Genomic DNA, 19,112 nt, shown 5'->3' with positions numbered 1-19,112 from the left:
CTGCGCCGCGCGGCGCCCCGCCCGCGCCCGGAGCTGGGCTCCCTCCGCAGACCCGCCCTCGCGAGGCTCCGCCGGCCTGCAGAGGAGGCCGCGCCCGCAGGCCCATGGCTGAGGCCTCGCCGGCGGTCACGCTGCCGGCCGTGGTGGAGGAGCTCCTGAGCGAGATGGCCACGGCGGTGCGGGAGAGCGCGCGCGGTGCGGGCCGAGGGCGCGGGCGCCAGCGGGTGGGCGTCTGCGGGGCGGGCCGTGGGCCTGGCACCGCCGGGAACGGGAGCAGGGGAGGCGGGGCGGGTGGGCTCCCGAGCCCGCAGGCCTAGAGGAAGGTAAAAGCTTAAGTTATTAAACGTGCCGGCACTCCTTTTTCTCAAGGTCTGTTAACTTTAACCCTTTCATATACTTTATTCAGTAAATAAGTATTTCAGGGCCACAAAACCCAAGTGCAGAGGCAGTGCCTGGAGTAAACCTGAATATTGTGCAAGTACCTTTTTCCCGCGGACCAGCAGGGGGCGCTCTGCCCACGGTCCCGAAGCCGCCCGGAGGCTCGGCTTCCATTCGGAACCAGTGCACCGCCTGATGGGAGCTACTCCACCGAGGTGAACATGGCCATTGCAGAAACAGCAGATTAGGCCTCACAGCTGCCTCTGCTTATTCACCGGGCCGGCTTTTGTGTTAAAAGCCCTGCACTGCACTTTTATTTGTTTGTTTTTTAAATATATCTTATTGATTTTTTACAGAGAGGAAGAGAGAGGGACAGAGAGCTAGAAACATCGATGAGAGAGAAACATCAATCAGCTGCCTCCTGCACACCCCCTACTGGGGATGTGCCTGCAACCAAGGTACATGCCCTTGACCGGAATCGAACCTGGGACCCTTGAGTCCGCAGGCCGACGCTTTATCCACTGAGCCAAACCGGTTTCGGCAAAGCCCTGCACTTTTAAAAGGTTTACCTTGAGTTACTGCTTTTAAAGAACTGAGAAGAGCAAGCCAATCTTTTTTCTCATTTCAGTTAAAACTAACGCAATATATAAGCTTAAAGATTAGGCCAGCCAGGAATTCAAACACCTTCCAATCCCAAAAAGGATAGGTAAAAAGTCAGCCTGGTGTCAGCTCGGTGGTCGCCGGAAGTGCGCCCTGTCCGAGGGCGTTGCCGCTGCGCCGAGACCGGTTTGCAGGCCGCGCCTGACCTCCGCTCGGCCAGGTGGCCGCGCCCGCCGTGGAGGCTGGTCATTTTCAGCAGAACTGTTTTCTGGTGTTTAACAATCTGCGCTGACAGTCATCCTCTCCCTCACCACCCCCTGTCAGTGGTGATATTTCTTAGAGCATTAGTGTGATGTGAAACCTAGTCGCAGCTGAGCATGTAGGAAGCTATGATTATTTTCCTTTCCTGTGTAACTTCTCATTTTCCTGGAGTTACAGCTGTTGTGTGTACATTTGCTTCTTTAATTTTGTGTATGTTTATCCCTCATAGAAAACTCAAGCTCATCATCAGTGTTCTAAACCTGTACTCCAGGTGTTCAGACGAATGAGGTGTTTTATCAGTTTCACTTTCCTGTGGAAGCCTGTCCTAAAGCCTCCTGACTCCCCCATACAGACTGGCTGCTCTCCCAGCTGCCTCTCCGGAGCTCCCTTCGGCATTATTTCCCCGGGAGTTCCCATTGCTGATGGTGAACCTTATGTTCCTACAGTTTTCGTTTTCTTCCTCTGCTACTTCATTTTACTAGTATAGAACCCATACTGGAGCAACTTCCTGAAGGAAAAATACACGAGATGCACTTTTTGAGGTTTTACATAACTGAAAAAGTTCTTTTTCTTTCTTAGATATGGTTTCTCCCTGTCATTATCCTAGAGAGTTTATGCATTTTTTATTTTTATTTTTTTAGTTTATGCTTTTCAAAAAGTCTTATTTAGTGGAATATTGGGACGGAGTAAAATTAGATACATAAGCTCAATTTTATGTTTGTGGTCACTGGTTTAATATGATTAACTTTTTTTTCCATCCCTGTTTTACAGTTCCTGATGAGCATCTATTATTGTAAGTATATCTCTTATTATGTGTGGGGGGTATTAGTCATTAATGTATTTTAAAAGCCAAATCCTTTCTCTTTTTTTAAATCTAAAAAACAAACTAGGAACAATATTTTTTGACATGATTATTAAAAACCTATTTCAAGTGAATAGCCAAAACCATATTTGATTGTACAAGGCATTCCCACATTGTCCTGTATAACACTTTGTTTATGATTGTTTAGAAGTGTAGCTGTTACAAGAAATTAGAATACCTTTCTGCAAGCAAAGACAATATCATTATATGTAGATGATAGAACTACTTTTTTAAAACCAAGAAAAAAAGTGAAGTTCAAAAATATAGACTCTCAATAGCAACAAAAAAAGTGAAGGCTACCTAAAAATAAATATTTAATTGCATATGTGCACTTACGCTTAAAAGTCCACAAGAGCCCTGGCCAGTGTGGCTCACTTGATTGGGCATTGCCCCATGCACAGAAAGGTCGCTGGTTTGATTACTGGTCAGGGCACATGCCTGGGTTTCCTGCTTGATCTCCAGTAGGGGGCATGCAGGAGGCAGCCGATCAATGTTTCTCTCTCATTGATGTCTCTCTCTCTCTCTGTCTCTCTCTCTCTCTTTCCCCTCTCCTGTTTCTCCCTACCTCTCTCTCTAAAGAAAACAATAAAAAAATCTTTAAACTGAAAGTCCACAATATAATAGTAATTATCTTAGGGCAGTGGTCGGCAAACTGCGGCTCGAGAGCCACATGTGGCTCTTTGGCCCCTTAAGTGTGGCTCTTCCACAAAATACCACGTGCGGGCGCACACGTACAGTGCGATTGAAACTTCGTGGCCCATGCGCAGAAGTCGGTTTTCGGCTCTCAAATTTCAATCGTAGTACTGTTGATATTTGGCTCTGTTGACTAATGAGTTTGCCAACCTACTGTCTTAGGGTGAATGAAGGAGATAGAATTTAGAGAAGGGCTTTAAATTTTTGTTTGTTTCTTAAATTGTTTGTATAAAGATTATATTTTAAAGAACTCATGATTTGACACAATTATCCATAGAAAATCTCCATATGTTTTTTCTAATACATTTTTAGAAAAAATTACTACTTTTAAAACAAAGAAAATAGGCAAATACTCAAAGAATGCAATTTACCAAAAACTTTGGGGGGAAAAGGTAAATTTTTCTAGTGGTCATAAAAATATAAACTAAAATAATTGGATAACTTTCCATCTATAAAACTGACTGCCACAGAAAAAAGGTTGGTAAGAATGTTCCAGATGTTGGCAAGAACACGGAGAAAAAGATAAACTGATACCCTGCCAATAGGAGTGTAAATTGAAAGGTAATCTAGCAACAGGCAAGAGGAGCTTTAAAACATACATATTCTTTGATACAGAATTTCACTTACAAGAATGTATCCAAGGAAGTAATCATGGATGTTCATAAAGATTTTGCAATGAACATATTCCTCCATATTGTTTATGAAAGCAAGAAAAAAAGGTATAAAAAAAAAACCACCAAACAAACCTGGAAATAATCTACTTCAGATTAGATTTAATATACTAATTATCCATAAATACAGTTTGGGAAAAATAAAAGTAATTCATCTTTACAGTGGAATTCTTTGTAACTGTTAAAAGTGATAAAGAAAAATATTGCTTTCAAGAGATATTCACAAGCCCTAGCTGCTTTGGCTCAGTGGAAAGAGCATCGGCCTGCGGACTGAGGGGTCCCGGGTTTGATTCTGGTTGGGGGCACATGCCTGGGTTTCGGGCTCAATCCCCAGGGGGAGACATGCAGGAGGCAGCTGATCAATTATTCTCATCATTGATGTTTCCATCTCTCTCTCCCTCTCCCTTCCTCTCTGAAATCAATAAAGATTTTTTTTAAAGAAAGAGATGTTCATAATATGTTGCAAGGTGAACATGGCAGGTTAAAATTTTTATTAGATCCATTTTTAAAGTAAACTGTGATTACCTCTGATAAAGTTATCACCAAATTTTTTCCTTTGTCCATAGATAATCTCTATGTGTTTAATGTAGGAATTTGAAAAACTATTCCCATTCCAGTACCATATTTTCTGGCGTATAAGACGACTGGGCATATAGAAGATTTTCCTGGGTTAAAAAGTCGGGTAGTTTTTTTTAATAAGGAGACTAGTTTGTCGGAAAATTAAGAGGTAAAACATTTTAATTTTAAAGTCTTAGTAGTTCTATGTTCTTATTCTGTGTCAATGCATATGGATTCTTCAAAACATTAACTTTTTAGCCCAGCCAGCATGGCTCAGTGGTTGAGTGTCGACCTATGAACCAGGAGGTCACGGTTCGATTCCCAGTCAGGGCACATGCCCAGGTTGCGGACTCGGTCCCCAGTATGGGGTGTGCAGGAGGCAGCCAGTTAATGAGTCTCATCATTGATATTTTTTAAAATATATTTTTGTTGATTTCAGAGAGGAAGGGAGAGGGAGAAGGAGATAGAAATATCAATGATGAGAGAGAATTATTGATCAGCTGCCTCCTGCACGCACCCCTCCACCCTGGAGATCAAGCAACCCAGGCATTGCCCTTGACCAGAATCGAACCTGGGATCCTTCAGTCCACAGACTGACGCTCTAGCCACTGGGCAAAACCAGCTGGAGCTCATCAGTGAGATTTCTATCTCTCCCTCTCCCTCTCTGAAATCAATAAGAAAAAAATATATTTTTAAATAAATAAATAAAACATTAATTTTTCAGGTTTAGTTCAACCCAACCATTTTATTTTCCTGTTTATAAAAGTAATCCATACTCATTTAAAAAAATGTTCTTGGAAAATCCTACCTAATAAAGAGGGAATATGCTAATTGACCATCACTCCATCACAAAGATGGCTGTCCCCAAAGCTGAAGCCAAGTTCACATAAGGAGCCTTAACAAGCAATCAGCAGGGACCTGAGGCTATGCCCCCCCCCCATAGGGCTTGATAGAGGACCTCAGTCCGCATCCCCCACCCAGCAGGGCTTGACAGGGGACCTCAGGCTGCACGCCCCCGCCCTGGCATCAGGCTGGGGGCCTCAGGCATGCCCCCCACCTAGTGGGGCTTGACAGGAGACTTTAGGCCACGCCCCCCCACCCTGGCACCAGGCTGGGGGACCTCAGGCCGCACCCCCCCGCCCCAGCACTGGGCCAGGGGACCTGAGGCTGCGCCCCCGCTGCCTGGTGGGGCTTGACGGGACCTCAGGCCATGCCCCCCACCCAGTGGGGCTTGACAGGGAACCTCAAGGTGCACCCCCAGTGCTGGGTCGGGGGAACTCAGGCTGCGCCCCTGCCCAGCGGGGCTTGACGGGGGACCTGAGGCTGCACCCCCCTGCCCGGCGGGGCTTGACGGGGGACCTGAGGCTGCACCCCCCTGCCAGTGGGGCTTGACAGGGGACCTGAGGCTGTGCCCCCCTCCCAGTGCCAGGCTGGGGGACCTGAGGCTGCGCCCCCACTGCCTGGCGGGGCTTGACGGGGGACCTCAGGTTATGTCCCCCCTGGCAGGGTTTGACGGGGACCTCAAGGCATGCCCCCTGCCTGGGTCTGGGCTGGGGGACCTCAGGCCACGCCCCCCTCCTGGCGCCGGGCCAGGGGCCTGAGGCTACATCCCCTGCCTGGTGGGGCTTGACAAGGGTAGGACTGGCCAGGTCTGGAACTAGCCCAATGGGGGTGGGGCCAGCCGGGTCTGGGTCTCATGCGATTTTGAGGCGCATGTGGGTGGGCGGGGACTTGACTCTGGGTCCCATGGTTGCGCCCCAGACTCTGACAGGAGGAAGGTTTTCATATACATTTTACTAATTTTCTTTCATCTCTGACACTTCTGTTATAAAGGGCAAATAGCAATATTAAATTATTTCCTCTAATTAATCCCCTTTTAATGTGCACGAATTTCATGCACCAGGCCACTAGTAAAACATAAAAAGCAACACCAATCATACCACCCAATGATAATCACTATTACATTTTGATTTATTGCCTTCTGGTTTAAAAAAAAAACGTTTATTTTGAGATAATTGTAGTTTTTTAAAGAAAAAACACAATTGAGAGTTTCTAAATATACAATTTTGTGTCTAACCTTTCTCACCTAATATAATAATTTTCCCACATGATTTTTTCTGATATGTCATTAACAGCTGAATGGCTTTTATTACTAATGAAAAAGTACAAATTTAACACCTATCTGATGGTCAAACATGAAAAATTATAATATGGGGTTGGTGAGAATGTGGAGAAAATAGAATTCTCATACAAGGACTGGTGGAGGTGCTATTTCCACTGTGGAAAGCTATTGGCAACACCTATTAAAATTGAAAAATGCGTATATCCTAAGACCTAGCAATTTGCTTTTACTTATATACTCAGGAAAAATTCTCGTTTATGTGCACTAAGGGACAGGCACAGGGAAAATTGAGTATTATTTATAATAGTCTAAAATGGAAGTAATCAGAATGTCCATTGATAGGATGCTTGTAAAATAAAAGTATTTACATGTTACTTTTATATGTATGTATAATGGAATATTATTCAAAAGGTAATTAAAATTTAAAATTTTTCTTCTTTTTTTGTTGTTTGTTAATCCTCACCCGAAGATATTTTTTCCACTGATTTTCAGATAGAGTGTAAGGGAGCGGGGAGAGGGACAAAGAGAGAAAAACAACATCGATGTGAGAGATACACATCAGTTGGTTGCCTCTGGCACATGCTGCAACCCAGAGCCAGGGATAGAACCTGAAACCCAGCTACATGCCATTGAACAGGAATCGGACCTGAGACCTTTCGGTGTGTGGGCCAACCTTCTAACCATTGAGCGACACTGGCCAGGGCAGCTTGCAACATTTTCAAAAGCATGTTGAGTAGGAAAAAAGTTTCCAAAAAGCCAACAATGTACCTTTTGTTTTAACTTATAAAACGGTACCACATATACCATGTTTGTTTGTGTATATATAAAGATACATACACACATACTGTATATAATAAAACATAAAAACATTAATAGGAAAGAAACCAACAAAAGCTTATGGTTGTCTCAGGAATGAAGGGAAGTTGGGAAGGAGAATAGGAAGCACTATGAGGCCTAAAGAGGGCTTCTTCCTTTGTAAATAACATGTTAACATTTATTCTGGGGGATTGATTACATGGATTTTGCTATATTATCTTTTTTTCTAAGCTAAAATGAATTAAATTTTTTTGAATGCTGCAAGTGATCCTTTGGGCAAATTACTGAGGTAAGTTTTAGAGTCACAGTCTAACCTGAAACCTTTCTATTTCCCAGGCTGAAGTTTGTCTTTGGCTCATCAGCCCTCCAGGCCTTGGACCTAGTTGATCGACAGTCCGTCACTTTAATCTCATCGCCCAGTGGGAGGCATGTTTACCAGGTAGAAATCTAGAGGTGGGGGTTATCTCACCAGAAACCCCTTAGGACAAAATGTTTTCAGGAATCTCTATGGAAGCTGGTGACCAGGTTTAGGTATTTCCTACACTGTTGAAAAGCATTTGACCAAACTTAGTACGTAAAATTAGTGTTTTAGTCATTAAAGTAAGATAAATATGACCTATTAACCCTACGTAATAGCAATGTATAGACCCAGCAATGATGTGGAGGGACTCCTCTCAGATCTAATGGAGTATACTTGACTTCTGCTTTTCCCCCTCAAATGTATTAACATCTTCACTTTGTTCATAATCTCTTGCTTATAAGCAAGATCCCAAATGCATTTTGAAGTCCTTCCACATGCTCAAATTCATCAGAAATGATCTTTTAAAAGTGGTGTCAGGAAATGTTTATTAAAGGTCAAACTGCGCTAAATGCAGACAGTCTACTTGGACTTTAGTTTTGCCTCTAGAGTTTAACACAGGTAGATTTCTAAAGTAACGGCCTCTTATCAGGCTCTGAGTTGCTTTCACATGTTGTTGATAATTCTCATCAAAAACCCTGTATTTTTTCAGGAAACTGAGATGCAGAAAATAAAACTAATAGCCATGGCTTGCAGCTGGGATTTCTAACTGCTATCCCACACTGCCTGTTTTCATATAAAGGGTGAGCCAGACCCCAACCAACCCCCAACCTGCCAGGTTAGCTGTATGAGACAATGGTACTAGTAAGTGCAGCTGGTATTGAGGGAAATGGATATTGAGTGAAATAAAAATATTGGCAGTGATCTCCAAAATTTTGTGTCTGGCTTGGAAGGCATTAAAAGAAGCTGTCAGTTCTTATAAATGAACTAGAGGCCTGGTGCATGAAATTTGTGCATGGAGCGGGGGAGGAAGGGGGTCCCGTCAGCCCAGCCTGTGCCCTCAGGGGATGTCCGCCTGCTGGTTTAGGCCCAATCTGGCCTAAACCAGCAGTTGGACATCCCTCTCGCAATCCGGGATGCTGCATGCACCAGTGACCATACTTTTCATACAGGTGAAAGGCATCTTGCTGCTGTATGGGCAGCTACATTTTTTTGCCCTGATTATAAAAAGTAGTACATAACATGATCCTTCTGAGGCAATAGTACCATTTTCCTCATCTTATGGGTGGAAAAACTGAAGCAGAGAGAAGTTAAGTAATTGGCTTTATCACACAGTTATAAGTGTCAGAATCAGGGCTGACCACAAAATGTGCAAGCCAGAGTCCATGCATGTCATCACTACATCATTCTGTTTTTTCAGTGTTAGAGTAGCCTTGCCAGGTTTTAATTTTTAAATCTAAGAGATTGTTCCCAATACAGGCAGTCATCAGGTTACATCAGACTCGACTTCCGTCGTTTCGTGGTTACATTGCCATCTCCCATTTACAGTATTTATAAAAAAAAAAAAGTTCCGTCATTTCGACATATGTACATATGTGCTTTATGTTTTTTATTATTTATTTACCACAAGTAAAGGTCAGGAATTATCTTTCTTTTAAATTTTTTTTACTGTTTTCACTTCATTACTGCTGTATATGTGCTCCATGTGAGTGACGTAGGTGCTTATGTAGGTGGGTTCCAACTTACGGTGAAAATCAAGTTACATCACACCATAGGAATGGATCTCCGACGTAACCCAAGGACTGCCTGTATATAGGGTAGGGTCCCTAGGCCTGGCCAGTGATCAGGGCCTATCTGTGGGGCAACTGGAAGGTGGGGCAATCGGGGCGGGCAGGGGGGGGGGCCGCTGGCACCCACCTTGGCTGGCGGCCTGGCACCCCCCGATTGCCACCACCGATCACTTCCCTCTCAGGGGGCAGATGCTCAACACAGGAGCTGCCCTGGTTGGGAGGCAGCTCCTGTGTTGAGCATCTGCCCCCTGGTGGTCAGCATGCATCATAGTAACCAATCGTTCCCTTGGTCAGTTAATTTGCATATTAGGGTTTTATTATATAGGAGGATTTCAGGCCCTACTGAAGACCAGGAATGGGGGAATATATCAGTGTTTGGATTCTGGTTAATTTGTAATTAACTTCTCAGAGCTGAGACTATGTCAGTTAATTCTGAGTGAGTGAATGACCTGCTGGGCCAATAGGTGCCTTTACTTAGTGAATTAACTTGCCATTCAACACAGTAGTATAACATAGCCGATCTGGCAAAATCTTCATACATTTCTTCCTTAAGGAAAATGGGGTAATTAGTGTTGAATGTTGTGGTTAAAACTTTTGGATTGTGTTTACTTAAAAGAGGCTTCCCATTAGAATTTTCTCCTAGTGAATTTATAGATTAATAATCAGAGCTATTAAATAATGTTTGTAACTGAGAAGATATTTTCTTTTTTTTTCTTATTTTTGTTTTTTGGGGTTTATTGTTTTTTATTTGTTGTTGTTGTTGTTGTTGTGAGGAAAAGAAGACTAAAATGCTAATGACCTGCTGCTAGGTGACCACACTGCTGTGTAAAATAATAAGGACCTTTCCAAGTAATATGATGAATTAACCAAGTACAGGTCCCCCAGCCAGCACTCCTTCTCCGAGCAGAGCTCCAGATGAATAACTGCTAAGATGTGTTCAGTGTAGGGGGCTCTGAGTCTCAGCTTGCTACTTCTTATATATTTACTAAAAAGCAGGCTTCCTTCTACCACGAAAGAAAGTGAATGAAATAGCAATGCTATGTAAGGAGTCTGAAAGTAGAAAAGACAACACTCATTTGATTTCAAAGCACAAAGAAATAATTAAAGAACCATGCCCCTAAACAAAACTACCTCTTTGCCTCTCTTCACTCAACCTTTTATTAATAAGTTGGACTTGCAAAGAATAAATGGGGTTAACATTTGAAAGCTCGGTCTTTGTTCACAACATTCATTTTTACACTTCATTATCTTTAAATGGAACAAAGTGAATCCAATTTTCCTTTTCCCAGCCTCGTTTTTCCCATTTTACTGATTTCACTTGTTGTATTGCAAATCAGTGAGCTAGATACCAGACGCCTTAACAAGCCAATTAATTAGGAGTCGTTTATTGCTCACAGGTTCAGAGCAGATTACCTCTGTCAAATTCTGAACACCCAAAGGAGGAAGCATTCTCTTCTTATATCTTTTTTGGGTCCTTGTGTAAGTTATTTTTACAGACAATTTGTAACCTTGAGTACATATCATATCTAACAAACAACTGTAACCTTCAAGTATCATATCTATACAGGCACCTGACATCAATATCAGCATATCAGTTAGATGGCTAGCTTGCAAGGTCAGACAAGTTTATCTTTTCTATTCAAGCAAAAAACAAAGTTATTTTACAGTCTAAAAATAACAGAGTTGACCTTCAGAATAAGAGACTGTCTAAGAATAACAGTAGTTCAAACAGCAGTTTTAAACAGCAGTTTTCCAAAGGAGGGATTGCTATGCTTCACACTCACCTCCACTCCTCCCTCGTCAAAATTTGCTCTTGACAAAGGCTATATTGACATTTGTGTTTATTACCATATGAATTTAACTCAATTACTTGCATTTTCTGCCTTATCCCTCTTTATGGACTGAACTATTGTGTGCCTAGTAATGCTAACATAGATTTGAATCTTATATACCCCCTCAAGTTAACCTTAATGGTTTCATTGCATTGTAATATAGTAAGAATTTGGCTTACTGAAATGATAAAAGTTGAATCAGACATTGCCTTGATACCTGCTAGTTATTTTCCCATAGTTCAACTTCTAATATTCTTCCTGTCCTCCAGGTGTAATTGTAATTATGCTAAAGTCGCCATTAAGTTCTGGTCATTTGAGTTGTTTTTTTTATAAACATTCTTGGTTCACCTAGGAAGGGGGGTGCATGTCAGGAAAGGCTAAGTTATGCTGTGGTAACAATGACTTACAGTTTTATATGTCATTCATGCTCCAGGTCCATTAAAAGTCGGTGCAGCTCTGCTCTAAAATATTTTCCTCCAGGGTCCCAGTTGGTGGAGAATCCCTCCCTATGTAGACCACTGGGCCTCACAGCAGAGAAAAAGAGGACATGGGATGCATCAATTTTTACGTTTCTGCTTGACTACTCAGTTTACTGGCTAAAGCAGGTCACATAGCCAGGCTGTACTTAATAGGGCAGGAATGTATAATCCTCTTTCAGAGAGAGGCCCCAAACACGGAGAACAATAAATACACAGTTTACTGCTGTGGTGGATCCTAAGAGGCTTGGAGCCTCTGAGTGATGGCCCTCTAAGGTGGGTCACCTCCTTAGAACCTCCCTGAAGCCACAGCGGACTTCCTCCAAGGGCCATTCCTGCACGTCCGGCCATGGGTCTGAGTGTCCTCTTCTGCATGTTTCTTCTTTTAAAAGCTCTCTCCTTCTCAGGGTCAATTCCAGACTATGAGTGGGAGAGCTGGGAGCAGTTCCCATAAGAAGTCATGCTTCTATTGAAGGGTAAAAGGAAGTAGATGATCCCTAAAGTCAATCTCCAGTTCCAAACATTTCTAACTCAGATTTTTGCCTGAATATTGGGTTCATTAGTTGTTCACTGCTAGATAAGGAAGGAGAAAATTCATAATTTGCTGTCTCTTTATGGTATTTACTGCCTCAGGTGGTTAACATTGTATTTTTAGTCTTAGCCAGTCTTTGAAAGGATCAGACAAGGGAAACTAGAATTTCTTCCCCTCTGTAAATCACGAGGCATTTATTTATTCAGCATAATCCACAGTATTCTGATAGTGGACCAGTCAAGTCAATGTGGAATTCCAGGGGCTTATGCTGAACTTTATATCTAGAGAGAAGAGGTAACGGGTGATAACTAAGGCTGAAGAGATCTAATGTTTTAGTCATTGGTAATACTTTGGAGACCCAAGAATTATCATGTCGCTGCTGGGTGTTGGTGGGTTTTCTTTCGGGAAAAGAGTCTACTTTAATGCTCTCCCTTAAGTTTTCCAAGACAGCCCCAGCTGGTGTGCTCAGTGGATAGAGCATCGGCCTGGGGACTGAAGGGTCCTGCGTTCGATTCCAGTCAAGGGCACATGCCCAGGTTGTGGGCTCGATCCTGAGTGGGGGGCGTGCATGAGGCAGCCAATCAATGATTCTCATCATTGATGTTTCTATCTCCCTCTCCCTTCCTCTCTGAAATAGATAAATATATTAAGTTTTCCAAGACACACTAGGGAAATTCCTCCACTGATACTCAGTGATGTAGGTGATACGTTAAAAACATCTCAGTGCCTCACGAGAAAGGATGTGATTTTTTTTTTTTTTTTTTTTTTGCTGGATACAGTGAACTTGATTGATGGTACACGACAAAGTAGGGCTCCCTATGCCCCTCCCCTTCTTCAGGGGTCGGGGATGGAAACGGTGGTCAGGAGATTCTCAGTGTGTCGGGGATCAATCTGGGCAGGGACTCCCCAGCAGCGGAGGGCCTTTCTTCCTCTCACTGGGGCTGGTGGTCCAGGAGGCTCTTACTCCTTGGAGGCCATGTGGACCATGAGGTCCACCACCCTGTTGCTGTAGCCAAATTCATTGTCAGACCAGGAAACGAGCTTGACAAAGTGGTCACTGAAGGCAATGCCAGCCCCAGCATCAAAGGTGGAGAAGTGGGTGTCACTGTTAAAGTCGCAGGAGACAGCCTGGTCCTCAGTATAGCCCAGGATGCCCTTGAGGGGGCCCTCTGATGCCTGCTTCACCACCTTCTTGATATCGTCGTATTTGGCAGCTTTCTCCAGGCGGCAGGTCAGATCCACAACCAACACGTTGGGGTGGGGACATGGAAGGCCATGCCAGTGAGCTTCCCATTCAGCTCAGGGATGGCCTTGCCCACAGCCTTGGCAGCACCAGCAGAAGCAGGGATGATGTTCTGGGCAGCCCCTCGGCCATCACGCCAGAGCTTCCCAGAGGGGCCATCCACAGTCTTCTGGGTGGCAGTGACGGCATGGACTGTGGTCATGAGTCCCTCCACGATGCCTAAGTTGTCATGGATGACCTTGGCCAGGGGGGCCAAGCAGTTGGTGGTGCAGGAGGCATTGCTGACAATCTTGAGGGAGTTGTCATACTTGTCATGGTTCACACCCATCACAAACATGGGGGCATCCGCAGAAGGGGCAGAGATGATGACCCTCTTGGCTCCGCCCTTCAAGTGAGCCCGGCCTTCTCCATGGTAGTGAAGACACCGGTGGACTCCACAGCATACTCAGCACCAGCATCACCCCATTTGATGTTGGCGGGATCTCGCTCCTGGAAGATGGAGATGGACTTTCCATTGATGACAAGCTTCCCGTTCTCAGCCTTGACGGTGCCTTTGAACTTGCCATGAGTAGAGTCATACTGGAAATGTAGACCATGTAATTGAGGTCAATGAAGGGGTCATTGATGGCGACAATATCCACTTTGCCAGAGTTAAAAGCAGCCCTGGTGACCAGGCGCCCAATGCGGCCAAATCCATTCTCTCCAACCTTTACCATCGTGTCTCAGGGTTGTGGCTGGCACAGCGCAGGAGGAGAGGCTGTCTGACGAACAGGAGGAGCAGAGAGCCGTGTGATTTTTTTGATACCTAAGTTGTCACTGAGGCTGAAATCTTTAATGTGCATAGTAGGTATCTTCTTATCCAGTCATTGGCCATTTCTGGCCAATCTAGCAATCCCTAAGGAATTCTGCTGATTTGCTCAGAAAACTGCAGTGACATGGCCACACTGAATCACTAGACAGAGCACAGCCCCTGAACACTGCTGTTCTTTGGCTGAAGCCTTACCTGTTGTGTCATTTTTTGTGGGGGAGAAAGAAGAAAGAATCCTAGGAAGGCTGGCATTCTTTTTCAAAATAAAAAAGTCCTGGCCTTTTCATTTAGATTGCTATCTTGAGCCTAAAGCTAATTTTAAAGCCCTGTGGCAGATTCCTAAGTGGCACTTCATGGTGAAATAACCCTCAGGATGTTTCTACTTCCCTTGGATACTGATTTTACAGTTCCAGTTTGGAAATTCACTGTAGGGGTGAAGCTCTCCACGGTTTTGTTTTGGGCTGTTTGTGATAGACTCAATTAAACAAGTGACTTCTCCAGTAAGTTGGTCACAGATGTATCATATTTTCCCTTTTGGTCTCTCGATTGCCAGCAAGGCTGTTTGTTTTGGACAGGGCCTCTTCCCACCCCTCACATTCTGTGCTTCCCGTCCATCCTGCTAGATCAGTTGTTCTCAACCTTCCTAATGCCGTGACCCTTTAATACAGTTCCTCATGTTGTGGTGACCCCCAACCATAAAATTATTTTCGTTGCTACTTCATAACTAATTTTGCTACTGTTAATGAACCGTAATGTAAATATCTGTGTTTTCCGATGGTTTTAGGCAACCCTGCTAGCGGTTTTCAACCTGTGGGTCACGACCCACAGGTTGAGAACTGCTGCTGTAGAGCCTAAGACCATCAGAAAACACAGATATTTACATTACAATTCATTACATCACTGCAACATGAGGAACTGTATTAAAGGGTCGCGGCATTGAGAACCACTGTGCTAGATGGTCTGGGCTTGCCTCTTTCAGAGACCTCCATCCTGAGCAGCCTCGTCATCCCTTTTGCAAAGTTCTTTATTTTCTCTGTTCTCAGATGTTTTTCAAAAGCCTCTTCCCACTTCTTTCTGAAATCTTTTTGCCTCACTGCTTTTATTCAGCATAATCCAGAGTATTCTGATAGTGGACCAGTCAAGTCAATGTGGAATTCCAGGGGTTTATGTTGAACTTTATATCTAGGGAGAAGAGGTAACAGGTGATAACTAAGGCTGAAGAAATCTAATGTTTTATTCATTGGTAATACTTTGGAGACCCAATAATTATCATACTCTCTTTTTTAAAATATATTTTTTATTGATTTCAGAGAGGAAGGCAGAAGGAGAGAGAGAGAGAGAAATCAGGTGAGCGAGCATCATAGATCAGCTGCCTCCTGCACGCCCCCTACTAGGGATTGAGCCTGCAACCCGGGCATGTGCCCTTGACTGGAATCGAAACTGGGACCCTTTAGACTGCAGGCCGATGCTCAATCTACAGAGCCACAACAGCCAGGGCTTATCATACTCTCTTAAGGTTGTGGTAGAAGCTTTAGAAATTCGCAAACCTGCTGTGAAACACCATAGGTTAAGTAAGAAACACCACAATAAAAGGTAGATGAAGGAGCGCCCCCCCCCCCCCCCTTTGTAGTCATCCCCTGGAGTTGGCCCTCTGAATCGCTACACAGAGGGAAAAAGTGGTTTTGTGTGGACGGTTCGACTAGCCTACAACTCCTCACTTTCATTGCCTACAGTCCTCAAGGGGAGAGCTCTGCACACAGGGAAATTGAGATTCCGCTTCTTTTTTGCAAAACTGCAGTTCTTCCAGTGCAATTTGCAGAGTAACTCTGAGTCATCAAATAAAGTCAAGGGAGGAAGCAGTTTCCAGCACACCTTTTGAAGTTTGATCCCATCTGTCCTCTTTCTAGGTACTTGGAAGTTCTGGTAAAACATACACATGTTTGGCTTCTTGTCATTACTGCTCATGTCCTGCATTTGCCTTCTCCGTGCTCCGGAAGAGTGACAGCCTACTGGTGAGGATGGCGCAGTCTCTTCCCACTGCCACTGAATTAGGAAAGAAACTGGTAGCCCTTACTTCATGGCTTAAAAGTTGTACAACGTGGGAATTTTACTACATGTTGAAACAACTTGTTTATTATCTTTGACTTCAATTAGTCATCTCTCTTGGGTTTAACCTCCCAAAATGCTGTGTCATTTTTAGAAATACATCAACCCCAATTTTTTACTGAAAGGATCATGGACGAAGCGTTGGGGAGGACAAGATAGTTCTGAATGCTTGGCACTGAAAAGTTGGCACTGGGGAATTAGGTAACGCAGTAAATGTATGAACCGAACTGGAACCAAGTTGGCAACTTTCCCTGTCCCCAACTCCAGCCATGAGGTGTTTCTTCCCACTGCCCATAAAACAGCCTGGCACTAGCCATCTTGACTTCCACCTGAGGCAGGAGAGCACATTGGTGCCTTTGCCTGTTTCACAGGAGTCCAGAGCCTCGAGCAAGGAAAAGACATACAACTCTTTACTCCAAGGAGAAAGCTTCACTCATCTGAGAGTAGGTAGCTATGTTTTAAGTCTTGCCAAAGAAGAAAATTATAGCATCCATTCCATTCTTACCCTTTGTTTTATACTCTTTTTTAAAAATATATATTTTATTGATTTTTTACAGAGAGGAAGGGGAGGGATAGAGAGTTGGAAACACCGATGAGAAACATCGATCAGCTGCCTCCTGCACGTTCCCTACTGGGTATGTGCCCGCAAGCAAGGTACATGCCCTTGACCAGAATCGAACCTGGGACGCTTGAGTCTACAGGCTGACACTCTATCCACTGAGCCAAACCAGTTTAGGGCTGTTTTACACTCTTAACTTCATTAAACATCTTGGGAACTCGGTAGCAAATTGGGTATCCCATTGTATGAGAGGTTACATTCATAGCTGATGTACCATAGGCTTATTTCACCTGTAAAGTGACATGATTAAACGGGGCCCCTTCAATATCTAAAGCTGCGTTGTGGGTTCAGTGATATAAGGTCCAACATAGATCATCTCTCCAGAGGTGGGTACGGTCTGGTATATGTGAGGGTTCTGCCAGCCCACCTTTACCCCTCCGCCCCCACCTCATCCCCCAGAAATGTAACAGTGGTTAAAGAAGTAGACTAGATTCTGAGCACATGGTTAAAATGGGGACAAGAGCTGTTCTCAGGAAGTAGCTGTCAGGTTTAAATGAGATCATGTGAAGCACCTAATAACACTGCTTCAGGAAGGCTATTCATTGCTATTAACAGCTTTCTGAAGGTAAGGAAGAAAGAAATATGACTTAGGACTCAGATGAGGAGCCTGTTGTGGTTATATACCTGTGCCAGCCTGTTTCCCACAACAGCAGGCTAAGTAAAGCTTCCTTTGTGCCCTCTGACTTCTAGAAAGAATACATCTGTCTCAGCTGTCTCTGCAGTTTTTAAGCAGTGCGTTAAAGGCCCATAGTCTGTGTGCCCCACTCCTTTCCTGCTAACTGTAATGGTAGTGAGAGGCCTCGGTTAGCCTGGCCATCCCAGTTTCTAACCGGTCTGTGTGTTTTGTATTCCAGTGCAAGCATCTCTTAGCAGTTTATCTTAGTCAGGTTATGGGGACCTGTCAGCAGCTAAGTGTCTCGGATAAGCAATTGACGGACATGTTATTGATGAAGAAGCAACAAGCATAAAAGGTACAGACTATCATTATCTTTCAAAATAGGAGTACCAACAAAAAGTCCATTTAACCTGTGGTTCATAGGGCAGAGAGGTGGAATAGATCCAGAAAGTTGTTCCTGTCCCTTTTTTCTTCTGGAGTATAGGAGGCACTATGGTTGGAACCCAGGATGTGTGTATGGTTTGAAGCCCTGTACAAGTCTCCTCATGAAAAATCTGAACCAGTTTCTAAGCCGCATGGCAAAAAGTTTCCTAGATGGAATCAAGTATTTTAGACTTAAATGAAGCCTTATTCCATGTGTTGTCCACAATTAGATTCTTAAGTAACTGAGGTACTAGTAATTTTTAAGAGGTTGAAATGCTAGACAAAACTGAGTAGGATGAAATGTAGATGAATAAGTGTTAATTCTTTACCTTGGGTTCAGAAAATTATTCTGCAGCAATGAAAGATCAGAACAGAGATGTGGCCAACCAGCAGCAAGTACAAAAAGATTTACTGGGGTTCTGGTTTCAGGAGCTTCAGGTACCTGTGGTGCTGGTGCCAAAATAGCTTCAGTGGGCTGTATTGTTAGAATGGTAGTATCTAGACCAACGGAAGTACTGGTTTTGTCCTATATGCATTTCTGAGCTCTACAGCAAGCCAGATGAAGGGACCAAAATTCATGTCCTGAAGGAAGCTAAGGATACTGCTATGGATTTCTAGTCTGAAGAAGAAAAGGCAAAAGAGAGACCAAGAATAGTGTTAGGAGGGAGGAAATGGGACTGTTTGGACCCCAGGAGAGTGCAGACGAGTTATGAGGATGGAAATGAGACAGATTTTAGTACTTTACAGATACAGCTGTCTGTCCACAGCCAAAGTGGGATCCTTGAAGGACAGGAATTTGCTGTAAGGGTTTATAAACCTGCATGGTCTTTACAGGATATTGCAGAAGCAACTGAAGCGGTGAACAAACAGATGAAAAAGATTTTACAGCGTAGGAAACCTCAACCCGATGCCCCCAAAGCATGAGGGGCTAGTGAAGGCATGCTGCGTGAGAAGCCACGAGGTTGCAGTGTTCTGTGGTTGGCAGAGCCTGTTGTTACAGTGAGGTGTGGCAAATAAACTGAAGATTTTCCTGCTACTTCAAGTGGGTATGAGCTTCTATTTTTAAGCAAACTTTAAGATAAAGAATAGAAGGTACATGCAGCTCTGTCTGACAAGCCAATGCAGCACCCTTAGCTTGATTGCTTTACTTTTTTTTTACTTTTTCTTTATTTTTATTTCACCCAATATACATACACAATTGTATAATTTTACTTAGTAAAAATTTCACACTATGAGATCCAGCAAGTTGGCAAAGCTTGAAGTTGGTAGAGAAGTAAAATTCACTACTAGCTGTAGGAAGGGGAAAGGGAATCTGATAGAAGAAGGATCCCATTTCTCTAGTTTCTTTTTCTAGGGTTGTTTGCTATCTATGGAAAGGAATGCTATCAAAATGTTATCTGATGATGTT

General features: G+C 43.7%; 1 protein-coding gene and 1 pseudogene across 1 annotated transcript; one reads left to right on the top strand and one right to left on the bottom strand.

Moving 5' to 3' along the window:
• Positions 1–14: 14 nt before the first annotated feature.
• Positions 15–18,740, top strand: ZSWIM7 (zinc finger SWIM-type containing 7). The gene is made up of 6 exons (XM_054709726.1): positions 15–195; positions 2,011–2,032; positions 7,298–7,400; positions 15,848–15,952; positions 17,520–17,636; positions 18,539–18,740. Exons 1-5 carry the CDS (start codon positions 105–107, stop codon positions 17,631–17,633), a joined length of 435 nt encoding a protein of 144 aa, XP_054565701.1. The 5' UTR covers positions 15–104; the 3' UTR covers positions 17,634–17,636; positions 18,539–18,740.
• Positions 12,831–13,849, bottom strand: LOC129147463 (glyceraldehyde-3-phosphate dehydrogenase-like; annotated as a pseudogene).
• Positions 18,741–19,112: the final 372 nt, after the last annotated feature.

The sequence above is a fragment of the Eptesicus fuscus genome, chromosome 20 (assembly GCF_027574615.1).
Source record: "Eptesicus fuscus isolate TK198812 chromosome 20, DD_ASM_mEF_20220401, whole genome shotgun sequence".
Taxonomy (NCBI): domain Eukaryota; kingdom Metazoa; phylum Chordata; class Mammalia; order Chiroptera; family Vespertilionidae; genus Eptesicus; species Eptesicus fuscus.
Note: the sequence above shows the minus strand (reverse complement) of the source record. Positions and strands in the feature narration are given on the sequence as shown.

What these genes read in the sequence shown, in the direction of transcription:
- ZSWIM7 (XM_054709726.1), top strand. Translation starts at nt 105, where the DNA reads ATGGCTGAGGCCTCGCCGGCGGTCACGCTGCCGGCCGTGGTGGAGGAG. An exon ending in GGTGCGGGAGAGCGCGCGCG is followed by an intron (nt 196 to 2,010) that starts GTGCGGGCCGAG and finishes CCTGTTTTACAG; the next exon opens with TTCCTGATGAGCATCTATTA. An exon ending in GGAAGAGTGACAGCCTACTG is followed by an intron (nt 15,953 to 17,519) that starts GTGAGGATGGCG and finishes TTTGTATTCCAG; the next exon opens with TGCAAGCATCTCTTAGCAGT.